We start from the raw sequence: 17,098 nt of genomic DNA, 5'->3' as shown, positions 1-17,098 counted from the left end.
CTCCCTCACACTTTCTGTACACACCAATGAAATAAGGCGTTCTAAGGACAACAGGGCAGAAGCACACATGAACTCACAGAGACACGGAGGCAGCATGCACAGGGCCTGCATGGGTGTGCACCGTGTGGGATCTTAGAGCTGAAAGGAGAAGTGGACACAAATCTCCATCCCCAGGCCAGAAGCTAGTTGCATTTGATAGCCACTTACAAATGAAAATTTAGCCTTTTTCAAGAGTCTCACTCGGGAATCAAACTACTCTTAAGGCTAGACCACAGGTCCAGCTGCTGAAAGAGACTCGTAATGTGTGTCCCTCTGACACCCTTACAGAGAGAACTTGAGACTAGTTCCCCAGCCTGAGCCCTGTCTAACTCTGCAAACTCCTCCCTGAGGTGGATCAGGCGCAGCTGACTGTCACTGTCTCCTCAGGACTGCGAGCGCGAAGCGCTCCTGTGTGGCCCCTGGCAGTGGGCTTGCGGCAGTGGAGAGCAGTGTGTGCCTGACTTCTGGCGCTGTGATGGACAACGCGACTGCAGAGACGGCAGTGACGAGGCTGGGTGTAAGTTCAAGACATCCCCTCTGCGTCAGGAGGCAGGGGCTTTCACGGGAGTCCACCCTCTTCTGCCTTTGGATGGCTCTTGGTTGCCTACGAGGAGCCATGCGGGGGAGGGACGCTGGGGGCTGGATTGTAAAACTCTAGTGGAAGGCAATCCCCTGCCGAATAGGTACTCCGCCGAAGTGCCGGGACTCCGAGTTCGAGTGTGCTACTGGTGCCTGCCTCAGCTTCAGCGTGGTGTGCGATGGGCGAGAGGACTGTGTGGATGGTTCCGATGAGGGTGGAGAGTGTTCCTCGTCAGGATGCGACCCAGGGCGATGCCACCACTCCTGCTTCCAGTCCCCATCTGGGCCGGTGAGTTGCCCAAGCGACTGTTTGTTTTCTAGCAGTCACGTCTGTGCTCCGAGAAAAGCTGACAGTGCACTGGTTCGGGTGGTCCCAAAGGCACCTCCATCTCATAGCAGAACTGTTCTGGTTACCTATCCAGGTACCTGAACCTTCCTGGCTCCTCCTGATCCTGTCTACCTCCCTCCCATTTATTGTGTCTCTTGCTACGCCAACATGAAAATTGTTCCTGTGGCTCTTCCCATCTCTGCAGTGAGCTGTGGGAGAAATGTTGCATGGCACCAAGATCCAAATATCTCGGCAGGTCAGGAAAATGACAGCATGAAAGTTTCTTCGTGTAGATATTTGGAACTTGCCCTGCTCTTCAGTTGAGAACCGGCTGCGTTAAGGCAGTATTAGTCAGCTTCATGCAGTCACCTCTGTTCTCACAGTCAAGTAAAAGAAAGTGTCCTGATAGTTAGTCTCGCCAGCTCACCACTGGCAGATGACCAATTCAGTTACCTTCATGGGCTTCTTCTCTTATGGACCCAGCAGAGGCGCTGGTGTCCTCTTCTGAACCTAGCCTTTGTTACTCTTGTCCTGTGACGGGTAGAAGGGTGTAAGGCGTCCAGTAAGGTTGATGGGGCGAAGAGAAGTGACCATTCAAAGTAAAGCTGATTTAGTTGTCAAAATGAATGTGTTGCCATGTGAATTTCATATGAAGATCAAAACCCTTTCGTCAATGCTGTTCTGTCTCCAAAATGTGCTGATGGTTTCTCATCTCTTTCAGGTGTGTGTCTGTGACCCAGGCTTTGAGCTGGACAGCCGTGGTCAAATCTGTCAGGATGTAAATGAGTGCCAGCAGCCAGTCGGCCGGCCCTGCAGTCAGAGCTGCATCAACACCGAGGGCTCGTTTATCTGTGCCTGTCACCCTGGCTACTTGCTGGGCCCCGATGGCCACACTTGTAAGGCAACAGGTAACCTGGAGCTGAGACTATCTTCTAAGTCCTGGATCATGAGCTTTGAATCCCCAACTCAGTAACTATGGGTCAAACATTTCTTTCCTGCCCATCTGCTCTGATATGTCATTCACAGCCAGCCTAATGTTTGTTAACAAATGTGTGAATAAAGAAAATGTGATGTATATACACAATGGAATTTATTTAGCAAAAAAAAAAAAAAAAAAAAAAAAAGAAAAGAAAAGAAAAGAAAAAAAAAAAAAGAAATCATTACACTTGAAGGAAAGTGAGTGGAGCTGGAGATCATGTTAAGTGAAATAAGCCAGACTCAAGAAGACAAATATTGCAGTTTTTCTTTTCTGTGTGGAAGCTAGATTTAATTATGAATGATGCATGGCATGAAAGTAAAAGTAGGGCTGTGGGTGGGGATAAAAAGAAAGGGAGGGAGGAGAATAAGAGAGGGTAACAGAAAGGAGAAAGATAAACTATCCCATATTTTCTTTTATATATAAAATTTGTACATGTGCCGGTGTGACATGAAAGCAGAATTGGGAGTGTTTGAAGGAAGGAAGTGGACTGACATTGTGGGGAGTGGTAGTGGAGGGAGAGAGTGGATATGAACAAGGTACAATGGTGTGTATGATGCAAATGTCATAATGAAATTCCTGATTTGGTCCACTAAAGAAGAAAAGAGAAAAGATGTTACTTTTTATTTAAGCCAATAATTGCTGTATCGTATATACGCTTAAGTTGTGGTTATTATTGTAACCATTGTGTCATGAAATTTTTCATTTGAGCTAATTGACAGCCCAGCCTTGGCAACAGTAAGCCAAAGGCTGTGTACTCTGTCATGTTCTTTCATTCATAAGCCCATGCTGATAGTCTCTGTACAAAATCCTTTATGATCCCGTTGAAAGCCATTTCTTTTTGGCAGGTGCTGAGCCAATTCTGCTTGCTTCTATTGAGTTTAACCTTTTCCTTTCTGGACTGAGAAGCTTAAAAGAAGATATCCTGGCAACTACAGACAAGAACCTGGCTATTTATTCTGTGGACTATGATTTATTGGATCAGAAAATCTTCTGGGCAGATCCCAAAGCAGAAAGTATAAGGTGGATAAGCATGACCACAAAGAAGGATGGGATGGTGGTGAGAGGTAAGTCCATCTGGAAAGCTCTTATCAAGTGCTTAGAACAGCAACAGCAACAATGAGGGACAGTTAATGAAAACATGGGTTGGGTTCAATCTCTTCCATTGAAAGAGACCATGGCTTTGCTGGTTAGTGAGAAATAGAAAGACTCATCCATTGTCATCTCAGTGGACTTGGGTTCTACCAAGCTGCAAGCCATCATCCACTGCTTTAATGATGTATTTTGGGACATATTAATAATTTTCTCGGTTGGATATGTATACAGCAGTTGGAAATGAATGCCTGCAGCATGCAAGTCTAGAACGTACTGAAGTTACAATTTAGCATAAGCACACCTGTCAAATGGTCTCTTTAGGGATAAAGCCAGACTGTATAGGGGTTGACTGGATTGGAAGAAATCTCTACTGGACTGATGGGAGAGCTGGCCAGATTTTGGCAATTCAGCTAACTGCTGTTGGTAGAGAAAAATCTGAGTACACAGTTGTCGTGGATGATGATGTGATTCAGCCCCAGGCTTTGGCTTTGGATCCCCTGAATGGGTGAGTCAGGTGTCAAGACACCTGGTCAAGAGCCTTAAGCTCATTATTCCTCCCTGGTTCTACTTTGATGCTTGCGTTAGCTCAGTCCAGAATGAGTGAGTTGAAAATGAGTCAGGGTTTTAGATTTAATGCTGAATGGCATCAACCCAATGGGTGGCTATTAAACATTTCAAAACTTTGGGGAAAGTTCCAAGTGCAATTCATGCTGTGGTCAACCAGCAGTTTCTAAGACAAACAAAAGGACTCTTGGAACACAGTTATGGTTTTGAAATTGCAGATGAGGAGAGAAGGGAACTCGTAAAAATGGTTAATTTATGATGGTTTAGATTTGACTTAAGCTTGAGTGATTCCAGTTACAGTATTTTCTTTCTGAAAAAGCATGTAATTTTATAATTTAAAAATTTAGTGTGTGTGTTCCAGTGCCATGGTACATGTGTAGAAGTTACCGGACAACTTGTAGAAGTTGATTCTACCTTCCCATCATTTGGTTTCCAAGAATTGAACTCATGTGTTCAGACTTCAAGGCAAGAACTTTCGTCATTAATCCTTTTCTCCAGCCCAAAGGCACACAAGTTAACACTCCCATTTTATCATTGGGATGACTATATGTGTATCAAACATAAGAGAAAGATACAGAAAATCTAGAGTCCAATGATAACCCACTTTTGATATCCGTTTTCTTATCTTTTTAACACATCTTATCAGGAATTGTCAGCATGCTTCTAGCAATAGTTTCTAGTCCACATAGCCAATACTGAGGTCTCACCTAGACATCCACCCATGACAATTTGTAAAACTACTTACAGCCTAATTTTTATTTTTTTCTGGTTTTCTTTCTTTCTCTTTCGTTCTCTCTCTCTCTCTCTCTCTCTCTCTCTCTCTCTCTTTCTTCCTATCTTCTAGTTAAGAAAAAAACTGGTAAGTTTTCTGGAAAGTTTCCAGGGTATGGACTATTGTACTCCAAAGATTATTGTAATAATTAATGACAATTAAACAATCACCATAACATTTCAAGAAAAAAACTTCCTTTTAACATTTCACAATTAAACTTAAGAAACTGAACTAATTAAAAGTTGAGGGGAGAATTAATTGAACCATAAGTCAGTATTTTTCCTTTTTTTAATGATGACATTAAATTCTAAGGCACTATTTTTTTTTTTTTTAGTTCCATTTGGAATCTTTTTATTCTTTGTAAGTCAGCATTTCAAGATGTTCATTGATAAATGTTTTCTCCAAGGGAATATACTACTTTACTGCTGGCTTTTATTCACACAGATTGATGTACTGGTCTGAAGTCGGAGAAGAACCTCAGATAGAACAAGCTGGAATGGATGGTAGCAGCAGAAAGATACTTGTCAATCAAGGCCTTGGTCGGCCAACTAGCATAGCTCTTGACCGATTAAGTTGGAAGATATTCTGGTCTGATGAGAAACTTCACTGCATTGGTTCTGTCAACCTCGATGGTAGTGGCATTAGTGTAAGTGTCCTTTTGACATTAGGCTCAGTTGAAATACCATGTGTCCTGTATAAAACTCACCTTCACCATTGTAGATGATGCAGCTAACTCGAATCAAGAGCCCCTTTTCAGTCGCTGTGTTTGAAGACGAAGTCTTCTGGTCTGACCCAAAGACAAGAACAATACAGAGTGTGGAGAAGGTAACAGGCAAGGGCAGAGCTGTCCTCATCAAGCGTTCTGAACAGCCCTTTGGACTCAAGGTATGTAGAGTACTCTTTAAAACACCTCCCTTATCTGCTTTGAAAAGGCTTTGTCTATGAGCTACCCAATCACCAAGTGTAGTGGCACCCATCCACACTGATTGAGGGCATTATTGGGACTGTGGCTGTACCTCCGAGGTAGAGTGGTACATGCTAAGCAGGCATAAGGCCCTGAGTTTAATCCTCAGGAAACGGACAAAGGTAGAAGGGAAAGAAGGTACAAAGTAGGGAGAAAGGGAAGGAGTGAAGGGAGAGGGGAAAGAAAGGGAGGAGAGGAGAAAAGAATTGGTTGACTTTCTGCTTGAAAGTATTTACCATGTAGCAGCATCAAAATGTCCTTCTTCCTTCCTTCCTTCCTTCCTTCCTTCCTTCCTTCCTTCCTTCCTTCCTTCCTTCCTTCCTTCCTTCCTTCCTTCTTTCTTTCTTTCTTTCTTTCTTTCTTTCTTTCTTTCTTTCTTTCTTTCTTTCTTTCTTTCTTTCTTTCTTTTTCAGATAATGCATGAAGTCCTTCAGCCCAGGTCTTCTAGTCCTTGTCTGGATGTACAATGCTCTCACTTGTGCCTTCTGAGCCCACGAGCCAAGGGAAGTTGTCACTGCCCGGTTGGCCTCCTGCTGGCAGAAGATGGGATCACCTGTGTCTCCCCACAAGAGTCTGAGTTTCTTTTCCTGGTGTTGCCCAGTGTTCTCACCCAGGTACTGGTCTAGAGCTTTCCTGGCATGCCTACGTTTGGTTTGTGTTCTGTTTCTGTCTTCCAGTGTTAGACTTTCCCACCTCCAGTTATAAATGGTGGAGGCCCTTTCACTTGGAAAATTCTTAAAACACAACTTATGTCTTAGTAGTCACTGTGCACCGGATATCCTTGTCATGTAAAACATCTCGATCTGAAAAGGGATAGGGTGACCAAAGTAAGGTTTCTTGAAATGCTTAAATGAAAATGATGTGCATTTTAAATTTAAATTCCTTTAAGATCTACTTAGTATGTGGGACACAGTGAGATTAGGAAGCAGAGAGCACGTGTGCTCCTTTTTAATTACCTAAATGTTTATGGGGATTCTGATCAGTTCTAAATTCAAGCAGCTCCCTGGGCTACAGCCTGGGGAGGAAGCATGTTTTGTGAAGAATCATGTCTTAAATTAATAGAGGCTAAAATTACAAACAAGCAGGCCGCTCCCCAGCGGATATGTCAGTGCTTGGTATTGTAAAACAATGGTACAGATGTTGGGGTTGAAGAACAGCTCCAGTGTCAGTGTGATATTAATTAATAAGTGTCATTTAAAGAGAAACACCTTTAAGAGAGATCATGTCTTCAATTGATTAAAAAAATGCCTTGTAAGATCCAGCTATAGGGCATTTTCTTAATTCATGGTTGACATGGGTGGGCCCAGCCCATTATGGTTGTGCCATCCTTGGGCTGGCTGCCTTGGGTTCTATAAGAAAGCCGGATGGGCAAGCCAGGAAGCAACACTCATCCGTGGCCTCAGCATCAGCTCCTGCCTTCAGGTTTCTTCCTTCTTTGAGTTCCTGTCTTGACACTTTTTGATGATGAACTATGATGTGAAAGCATAAGCCAAATAAACCCTTTTCTCCCCAACTTGCTTTTGGTCATGGTTTTCATTAAAGCAATATGATGACTAAGACACATGGATTTCAGGAATTCTCAATGGTAGAGGCTCCAGGAAAGGAACAAATCAATTGCTTTCTGTTTTCTGAAGATAGAATGCCTGAAAATACTAATTTTAGAAACCTAGCACCTGAGAGGCCTCCCTTTTTTGTGCCTTTTCTGAGGAAAAGGGGAGGATAGAAGGATGGCAGGGGGTGGGAGGAAAGGAGTGAGGGGATGCTGCAATTGGGATGTAAAGTAAATAAAATTTTAAGATGTATATATACATAATTTTTAAAAAATAAATTAATATTATACTAAAAAAAACCCTACCACTAATGCCATATTGAGATTAAACAGTTCGAGTAGACTTGATTAATGTTCTCCACCTAATTTTCCCAACAGATCTATTTGAAAAATCTCAAGACTACCTCACAACAAACAACCGTACCAGAACACAGAACACTTCCCTTCACCAGTGTCAATCAGCTTGCATCCATGGATTATCTCGTCCAGGAAAAGGCCCTCTACCTGTCAGAACTCAATACCAGTGACATCAGGCTACTGAGGCTGAAAGAACCAGGGATACTCTCCTGGCAGAGGGTCATCTCTGTGAAGGGGACAGTGATAGACTTTGCTCTGGACTGGCTGAGTGGAAACATATATTGGATTGACAGTGGGAATCCCTCCATCAATGTTGCTTCCTCTACCGGCCAGTATCCCACTGTTTTGCTCAGGGAAAACCTTCATCACCCAGCCTCTATTGTCCTCCACCCACCTACTGCTGTCATGTGCTTGGCAGACCTGGGTTTGCAGGATGATGGGAGAGATGGCTCCAGCATTGAATGTGCCTCTATGGATGGCAGCAGGAGAAAGGTGCTATGGCTGAAATCCCAGGTGCCTGTGGGCCTGGCCTTTTCGGATGCAGGGACCCGAGTGTACTGGGCTGATACTGGTAAGCAATGAATATCTGCACCCTAAATATGAACCTCACAGACCTGCACTGAATATAGAAGTTCTGGTCAATGACCTTCAGCTATAACCTCAAAGAACTTTCAGATCTCCCGAATCTGCCAACACAGTAGAGACAAACAGATCTATTCCTAAGCAGCACAGAGCCATGCAGCTGCTCCTTTGTAAAAGAAAAGACTGAGAACTCAAAATACGTGAATGATAATGGGGGGATGGTTCAGTGGGGAAAGCACCTGCCTTGCAAACTTGAGGACCTGAGTTTAGATGCCAAGAATCCATGTAAATCTGGGCATAGTAGCACATCTTGGTAATCCCAGTTGTCCTGATAATGGAGGTGGCAGCTTATTTGCCAGCTAGCCTGGTTTATGAGGTAGCAAACAATAAAGAGCCCCTCCCTCAAACAAGATAGAAAGTAAAGCTAGAAGCCTGGCTTTGTTCACTGACTTTAATATGTATACTGAGACAAAAATATCCCTGCACTCACATATAAGCGCATGACTTACATACCTACTCATCATGTACAAACACATCACATCATATCATATCATATCATATCATATCATATCATATCATATCATATCATATCATATCATATGTGTGTGTATAAATAAACCATTGTGAATCACTGTTATGGAGAGGCAAATAAGAGAGACCATTTCGGAGCTTGGATGCAAACAGTGTCATCCTGAAGCTGGGACAAGATATAGCAGGCTTCCGGAGATAGTAGAGCTATTAACACTAAATGAAATTAACTGACCATCTCTTCGCAGGGCAGGGACTTATACAAAGTATTCAAGTAGATGGCTCAAGATACAGAGTGGACCATCAAGGACTTAAGGGTCTTCACCTCTTTGCATGTGGTCAAGACACGATGTTATGGACAACAGTTGGTGATGGTAAGTCTCAGTAGGTCTCTCTGCAATCCAAAGAGTATCAGTCTCTGCTTCACATCTGTCCCTAGCAGTGTCTTTCTTTTAGTGGATGTCTGACCTTCCTAGATTACAGAAGGATGTGTAGCAGTGCATCTGTGACTTGGAGGACCTTTCACTTATTATTATACAGACTGGTTATTCTCTGTGTCGGTGGTTTTCAACCTTCCTAATGCGGCTGCCCTCTAATACAGTTCTTCATGTTGCGGTGACCCCCCAACCATAAAATTATTCTTGTTGCTGCTTCATAAGTGTAATTTTGCTACTGGTACTAAATGTAATGTGAATATCGGGTAGGCAGGATATCTGATATGTGGCCTCCAAAAGGTCGCTATTCATTGGTTGAGAACTACTTCTCTATATGAATAAGCTTAGGTCCTGAGATTTCTCTATTTCATATGATTTTTACTGTTATGTTATCAATCTGTCACTTGACAAAAGACCCATGACAACCAACTTTATGAGGAAAAAGTTGAATTTGGATGAGTAGTTCCATGGGCTTCAGTCCCCTTGTCCCTGCATTTGGATCTTTGATGAGGAAGAATATCATGATGGATCATGTGGTGAAGAAACCCGTTCCTCCATGGAGGCAAAAAGCAATGAGTGTTGTAGTAAATAAAAGTGGTGTTGGGCTATATAGTGTTTATTTTTCTTAGCCCTATAATTATTACGATGCTATTATTTAACTTGCTATCACAATTAACAGACACCTGTTAAATTTTATAGTTGCCTTATTTACCTTCAGTTGGGCAGATATTTCACCTACACTGTCTCAAATAACCTCACCATCCAGCTCCCTGTCCTCATCCAATGCCATTTACCTTAACCATTCCTATTTGGGCTACCTTCCCAAATTATTGATACTTGCTTATATATTTTTTTTTATCTTGGTGTGTGTTTTCTCCATCCATGCCATCCTTGGAGTCCTTCCTCTCAGACCATGTTGTTTCTTCTCCACACTAACCCATTGTGGCATCCTCCTTCTTCCTCTCTTCCCGACTTTCTGTCAGTTTCCCATGATTCTCCTGTTCTCAAAGCCCTGAACCTTAGCTACACCTACCCCATTCTGCCCTGCCCAGGTTTAGGCTTTTTAATCAATTGATGAGATAGAATATCTTAGGCAGGTTTACACAACAAGGACAGGTGTATCCAGGAAGTAACCAGATCTTGAGGGCCAGTAATTAGCATCAAAATACAAGCACCAGACCAATCCCTAACAATTCCCCTTTACTGTATAAATAAAAAGGCTGTTTTATACAGTAAGAATAATTATGAAACAATTATAAAAAACAATACATAAGATTACATATATATATATAAGAATTCATATATATGTAATCTTACCTATATATATAATATATATAATCTTACCTGTATATATATATACATATATATGTATATATATATGATGTCTAGTCTAAATGTATTTGGCAATCTTGAAGAAAATATCTATTTTATCTATGAGGGTCTAAGGCTTTGTACCTAAGTTACTTTTTATTATAGTTTCTATCTATCAACCTAAAAACTTCTATCTAGATCTGAAACATCTCTTTAATTCCTAAGCAACTAAGCTAATTATAAACCTATGACTCTCTGGTCTTCAACTCCATCAGAGACTTGAGAAGGAATAAAATTAATTATCTAAGTAAGTAGGAAGTACATTTTATTAGCTTCCAAAACAAAACAAAACAAACAAACAGAGACAATTTGCTGCCTGGATAGCTACCCAAAACTCGATAATATTGGAGCACCATCTTCAGCCTTTTAGCCCAGTACCTTTGACAGACATATATGTGAAACAGGAACTATTTAGGACTTGCTTACCGTGTCTTGGCAGAGCTAGGCAGTCAACCTGTCCTGCATTTAAGCTTGCCCATTTTATGTAGGATTCTGTATGTCCTAGAAACAAGGGCATTTCCTTTGCCTAAATGGCTGGTTTGTCACATTTGCAGCTATCTCTATATGGAGGTCCTTTGATGTTCATCATCTTCTTTGAGGTAGACTGGATGCTGCCAGATGCCTCATTGTCAATGAATCCTTAAAATAATAAAAACATTTTTAAATGCCATATTCTGTAGGTCTCTGAGGTTTTTGAAGACTGATCTATTTTTATATAATCTATCTATAGAATCATATCTATCTGTTAAACCTAGGATGTATATTACTGTTATAAATTAGATTAGTGTCTGACATGACCATGAGTTGATTAACAATTAACCTACCTAGTTTACTGTATTAATATACCAAAATTTATACCAATGCATTAAAAATACTTATTTTTACATCAATATACAAAGGAGAGAGAAAGAGGAAGACCAGCGACCTAGGATTCCTACCTAGGGCAAACCATTAATAATCTAACTTTCTTTGCCTTAACCCCAAGCTGGAGACCAAGTCTTCAACACATGGACCTTTGGTCAATCCTAGTTCAGAGAGAACAGGCAGGGCCAGGAGTTGGATCTAGGTGGCATGCCCACCCTCAGTTACTAGTTGTTTCAGCTTACCAATCAAATGACAATACATGTCTTAGTTGACAAAGTAAACCTGAGATACTAGATGGATTATACAACATTCTTTCTATTTTCATTTTAAATTACCTTTTCTAATCTGTATGCCCTTTTGTATGTACTTTTTCTACTTGTATGCTCATGTAAAAAAAAAATGGGTTTCATTGTGACATTTTCATACATGTTTACTATTTATAGTTTATTCTTATTCAAACCCTACAGTCTTTCACAAAGCCCTGTTCCCTATCTATTGATTTCCTTCTTCCACTTTCTCCTGCTTCTGCTTTTCTGACACACAGAGCTTTATCTGGGCATTTCTAAGATTTCCACGGTGTTGTCCAAAATCACAGTGTTCTAGTATGTTGCTGTGTCTATGATAGATCCCTGTGAATATCCTTCTAATAAGTATCTAGACTTGATAAAAGTGTAGAAAAGATTTAAAATAAACCTGTTCCCTTAAATTTCCAAGTGCCTATCAGCCACAGCAAAACTAGTTTTCAGATCGTTTCCCAGAGGATCTGAGGGATGTGATGAGCCCCTTCCCATCTACTTTAGGATCCCTCACAACTCCTACAAATGAGCCATCTCTGGAGGTGTGTTATAATGAATTTTGAGATACTTTTCCTTAATCACATAGACTGTATTTAAGTGTCAGACATTCTAATTATCTAGTCTAATATCTATTGATGTTCTAATGACATGCAACTTTGAATGTTTATGTTTGTGTGCTTACTTTTTGAGACAGTGTAGCCCAAGTTGGCCCCAAAATCACAGACCTTCTGTCTCAGCCTCCTGAGTGCTGGGATTATAAGAGTGTGCTACCACAAATGCTTAACACTCAACTTTGCTGGGGTTGGAAGTTTGTAGTTTTCAAAAGTTCTCTCAGAATTTTTTTTTCTCAAAATGAAACTCAAAAAAATACGTCTTCTGAAAAGTTCTTTTTGTCTCATGAATAAGTTAAAATACTTCTGCTGCACATTTCTTTGCCTAGGAAACGGTTCTGCCATGGATTTTATTTTGTTTCAGGCCAGATCACCAAAGTTTGGTACAACAAAGCACGGATCTCAGAAAACCAGTGGTTCCAAGTAGACCAGAAGATTGTAGACTTAAAAGTGTACAGTGTACTTAGTCAACAGGGTAAGTACACATCTGGTGATTATGAAGACATTGCAGTCTCCTCAGTTTCCACGGAGGGGACAGTCCATCCTCCCATCTCCTTGGAATGTCTTTGTGTTTCCCATTGTGTTAAAATACTCCTTACTAGAAGTCTTTCTGGTCTATGCAATGCTCTCACCCATATGCAGTTCTCTAGAGTCTGGGTTATGTATACCGTTGGCACCATTGTCTCAAACACAGCTATGGTAAATCCACTGGGCTGAAAGTTGGTAGACATGACGCGTTAGCTTTCCATAGCTGTTACTATAACACATACGGAGACAGCTGACTTCTACAGAGGGGAAGGTTTTTCTGACTTGTTGTTTTCCAGGTTTCAGTCTGAAAATGGTCTGCCGCCTTGCTATGGGGTCTATGGCAAAGCAACATTTTATAACAGGAGCATGTGGCAGAGAAAATCTGTTCTTTTCGTGTCTGAAAAGCAAAAGAGGAAGAGACTAGAGTCCTATAGTATTCTTTAGAGGTGTCCTTCCACTGTTTCATTTTTTAGGCCTTTCTGGCCTTGTCACTGGATGAGTTTGAGCGATGCATGCCAACAACGTAGTCGTGAATGATTAAGTTATCCCCTCAATTCTCAAGGTGGTACCTTGTTAAGCATTTAACCCACATTGATCTATGAAGAATTATCAGTTACACAGAGCCTTTTTAACTAAAAGGAATCAAACTGAAAGGCTTTCTAATTTGTTGGAAACATCTGCTAGTAATGTATTGGTAAAGAGCTTGTGGACAACTTCGTCAGAGCCTAATCTCACTTACTATATTTTGGGGTTGGGAATTGGGGGTGGGCATACACAGGTAACAACAGCTGTTCAAAAGACAATGGAGGATGCAGTCACATCTGCTTGCCAAATCCTGAGGGCAAGACTTGCAGGTGTCCCAGTGGCTACTGCTTGGTTGATGGCCACACATGTGTAGAAGCTGTCCAGTGCGCTCTGCTGTCACAATGCTGTAAGGACGGCCAGAGGTGCATTTCCAAGGAGCAAGTTTGCAATGGGCATGTTGACTGTCTGGACGGATCTGATGAACTGGACTGTGAGTACCCCTGACCCAGCACTGACCCTGCGTCGGTGTTCATGGCTTTTGGAAATATCCAATTTATTACTGTTCCTCATCCTACAGTTCACTGCCATATTAACACTGATTTTTGTTACCGGAGAACTTGAAGTCTCTACTTGTGAGAAACAGGATATAAATTGCTGTACATTCTTCTGGAAAGCTAATATGCCTTTGGTTGTTAGGAGAGAGGGCATGAGAGTGAGCTACAAGAGGCTGGGCAGCTTTATATTGTTTGAAGGGGCTTTGATTTCACCAATTTAAATAGAATGACTGAGTAACTAACCATAATCTAGGGAAAGAACGTTGTGCAAGTGATTCCATCAGTCTTGGTCTTTGTAGGTATGAACCCAAGTAGACCCCATTCAACATCAATGCTTAAGAAGCCAGAAGCTTGGAAAAGGTTGACACCCGAAGCTTTTGAACTTTCCCAGGCTGCTGAGTCTACCACGGATGTACATCTAGGACAAGAAGGAATGAGACACCCTGTCAGAAAAACAGTGGAAACTGTCCAGTCTAAGGATCTACAGAAGGCAACATATATGCCCTGTAGCCAAGACTTTTGCAATGGGAGAGGGATCTGCACTGTGGAAGGAAAGCTGAGGAGATGCCGCTGCCTGATGGAGTATGGTGGAGAGTTCTGCCAAGAAGTAGCCCGGGGCCCTGCCTTGGGCTATGTAGCTCTGGGTGTAGTCATTGCTTTATCAGCTGTTCTGGCAGTGCTGGGGCTGTCTCTACATCTCAGAAGAAAGCGTAAATTCAAGAGGCAAGTGACTAGTAAAATGAGTGGGTTTGAAGACTTAAGTCCACTCCAGGAGTTCGTTTTCTGGGGAAGGGTTTAGATGATGAGGCACCTGTTAAGTAACCTGGGAAAATAGTAATTGGGTCCATGTCCTTGAGTGAGACCTGAAGTGTATGATGCAGGGTAGGCAAGGGTAAAATCGGCTTTAACGGCCCTGGCAGTGAAGCTGCAGGAATGAAAGCGAGGAGGCTGTCCATCTATGGCACAGTTGGCTAGAACCAGATATTGCAGGGATGTTTGGTTGGAGGTTGTTAATTTGCCAGGATGCCAGGCTGGGTATCACAGAGAGCATGGACACACGTTTTCAGGAAGTCAAGGCACATTGCTTGGTTTTGTTGTTTTTTCTTCTTGGCTGATAGACGTTGGTAGCTCCCTTTCCCCTTCACAATGTCTTCCCCTCTCTGTGTGTCTGCCTCTTAGGGAGACACAGTCATGTTGTGGTGGGGTTCATCCTTCCGGCCTCATTTAACACAATTGTCCCGTTAAAGACTCTACTATCTACATCTCATGGATTTGGGGGCATTGGTGGGGTACAATTTAGCTTATGCCTAGAGGTGAAATTCAGGAATACTGTAAAGAATGTATAGTAAGTTTTATCCAAGGGCAAAAAAGTCATTAAAGAAGCAAACAACAGCAAAATGGTACTTGTAACATAAGACAGAGAGTAGGAAGGTTTGTTTGAAAAAAGTGATTGGACATTCTGAGAAGGAACATTAGGCAGCCAGCACATGAAGAATTATAATGGGGCCTAATGCTTTAGAAGCTGCTGTGATGTTCTGCCTCTTATTCACAGACTGAAGAAAAGGCAGGAGAATGAACATGCCCTACCAAACGCTAGTTAATGTGTTACTGGTTCACTCTTGGTCCTTCTGCTCTGTTTACCTGCTTTCCTATTTTACTTGTGTCCCACTGCCCCGTACCTGTCCTTGAAGTCATTTCTCACTGCGTTTCCTTCAGGGGAGAATCAATGCTGTATTTGCCTAGTAGGAAATAATAATTGACCCAAGTATCATCCATTTTCTTTATTTAAGAGAAAATTAAGATGAAACATAATTTGTATGTAATTCACCCTGACAGTGGATAAGTAATTATATATTTTTAGATTTATTTCTTTTTATGTTGTATGCATGAGTATTTGCTTGGGCGAATGCATGTCTATTATGTATGTACAGTGCTTTCAAAGGCCAGAAGAGACTGGTGGATCCTTGGAACTGGAGTTCCAGACAGTTTTGAGATTTCATCTGGCTATTAGAAACTGAATTCAGGTCCTCTGCAAGAGCAAGAAAAGTTCTTAGGAACTGAGACATCTCTTCCCCCATCTCTTCTTGGTTTCTTTGAAAACTATTCTTTTGACATGGTTTCTTTGATTGTAGAACATCATCAAGAAATTTGGACTATGATAAAGAAAATAATCAAGAAGAGGAAAATCTAATGAATAGTGAGACTTTTGTCAATGAAGTCTACAATGAGCAGGTATGCTGAGGGAATCTGGGGAATCTCTCTGAGGAATAATAGGGTTGGTGAGACATCCTTAAAGAATGCCATTATGAAAGGTCCACGCTGAGTTAATGTGGCTGTTCTTTATGCTAAACTTCTGCTTACTAAGTCTTTGGTCCTCAGCTCTGCTCTGGAGAATTAAAACAAAGCATGCATGAAATAGCAGCTCAGGCATCTCAGCAGAGTGCACCTGGGACTAATGATTTTTGGAGTGAGATGGGATGCTATTAGGTTTTAGAGTTACACACACCCCCCAACTTAGGTATCCCATCCCTGTGGTCTCTGCTAATATCTCTTGAAGATTTATTTATTTATTCTGTATACAATGATCTGCCTACATGTGTGCCTGCATGCCAGAAGAGGGCACCAGATCTCATTATAGATGGTTGGGAGCCACCATGTGGTTGCTGGGAATTGGAATTGAACTCAGGAGGTCTGGAAGAGCAGACAGTGCTCTTAACCTCTGAGTCATTTCTCCAGGCCCTTTCTGCTAATATCTCGAAGTCTCAACAACTCTATTCTCTTGTTTTCTACAAATGCAGCAGGTGTTCTCTAACTTCAATTCTTTCCCCCCACAGGAATCTTTAACCTCTTTACAAGCTGAATGACCTCATCAAAACAACAACAACAAAAAGAGCTGAAATGTTTCCATAAATAAATATTGCTTATCCAGTTTCTTGTATGCTGTCTTAACTTCCTCGACAGTTTGTGGTAAATACTGATTACTTCTTCAGGTGATTCCTTCTGAAATTAGAGACGGTCATCTGGTTTTGCTCATGGGTTTTAGAGAACTGTAGCCTCTTAGATACAGTGAGGGTTCAATGTAGTTTGCCCTATGACCCAGCTGCAAGTACTGTTTCGTGCCAGTCAGCTGACCCAGTGCCGGCCTGAACTTCTTGATTTAAACCTTGACTCTAAAGCTGACTTTGAGATAGTCAGTCTTCTGAACTACTTTCTTAGTCTACCAAAGAGAGTGATGTTCTTGTCATTCCAGTGAAAGCCGAGTTTCTGTAGAGTGGCAAATGTTCACGCATTTGCTGTCCAGTGTCCCCACCCCAGATAAATTTCACTCCTAGGTTGTCACTCATTTATAAAAACTGTTTCCTTTATGACAATTGCAATCAATTCTGAAACTAATGGAACAGATAAATACACTTTGTAGAAACAGAATCTTAGACACAGAGAATGCCTCATGCTATTTAAAATAATGTCAGTGGATACTGTAGTCATCAACATAGAATTTAGGCTGCACCAGAATTAATCCTAACTAGCTCTTTTCTGCTGAGGACCACACAAGTACTTGGCCTGCTAATACATCCACTGGTT

At 41.6% G+C, this 17,098-nt stretch overlaps 1 protein-coding gene across 1 annotated transcript in view; it reads left to right on the top strand.

The window, feature by feature from the left end:
* Positions 1-16,431, top strand: part of LOC129666386 (prolow-density lipoprotein receptor-related protein 1-like) — a 49,177-nt gene extending 32,746 nt beyond the window's left edge. The window contains exons 19-33 of the mRNA XM_055593471.1: positions 427-556; positions 723-907; positions 1,668-1,854; positions 2,771-2,989; positions 3,339-3,522; positions 4,798-4,999; positions 5,074-5,238; positions 5,731-5,931; positions 7,245-7,794; positions 8,582-8,707; positions 12,274-12,384; positions 13,216-13,452; positions 13,816-14,239; positions 15,649-15,748; positions 16,351-16,431. Coding sequence (XP_055449446.1) covers positions 427-556; positions 723-907; positions 1,668-1,854; positions 2,771-2,989; positions 3,339-3,522; positions 4,798-4,999; positions 5,074-5,238; positions 5,731-5,931; positions 7,245-7,794; positions 8,582-8,707; positions 12,274-12,384; positions 13,216-13,452; positions 13,816-14,239; positions 15,649-15,748; positions 16,351-16,380 — 3,051 coding nt within the window. The 3' untranslated portion in view covers positions 16,381-16,431. The remainder of the gene's footprint in view (positions 1-426; positions 557-722; positions 908-1,667; positions 1,855-2,770; positions 2,990-3,338; positions 3,523-4,797; positions 5,000-5,073; positions 5,239-5,730; positions 5,932-7,244; positions 7,795-8,581; positions 8,708-12,273; positions 12,385-13,215; positions 13,453-13,815; positions 14,240-15,648; positions 15,749-16,350) is intronic.
* The last annotated feature ends 667 nt before the right edge of the window (positions 16,432-17,098 follow it).

The sequence above is a fragment of the Psammomys obesus genome, unplaced genomic scaffold (assembly GCF_907164565.1).
Source record: "Psammomys obesus unplaced genomic scaffold, mPsaObe1.curated_primary_1811, whole genome shotgun sequence".
Taxonomy (NCBI): domain Eukaryota; kingdom Metazoa; phylum Chordata; class Mammalia; order Rodentia; family Muridae; genus Psammomys; species Psammomys obesus.
Note: the sequence above shows the minus strand (reverse complement) of the source record. Positions and strands in the feature narration are given on the sequence as shown.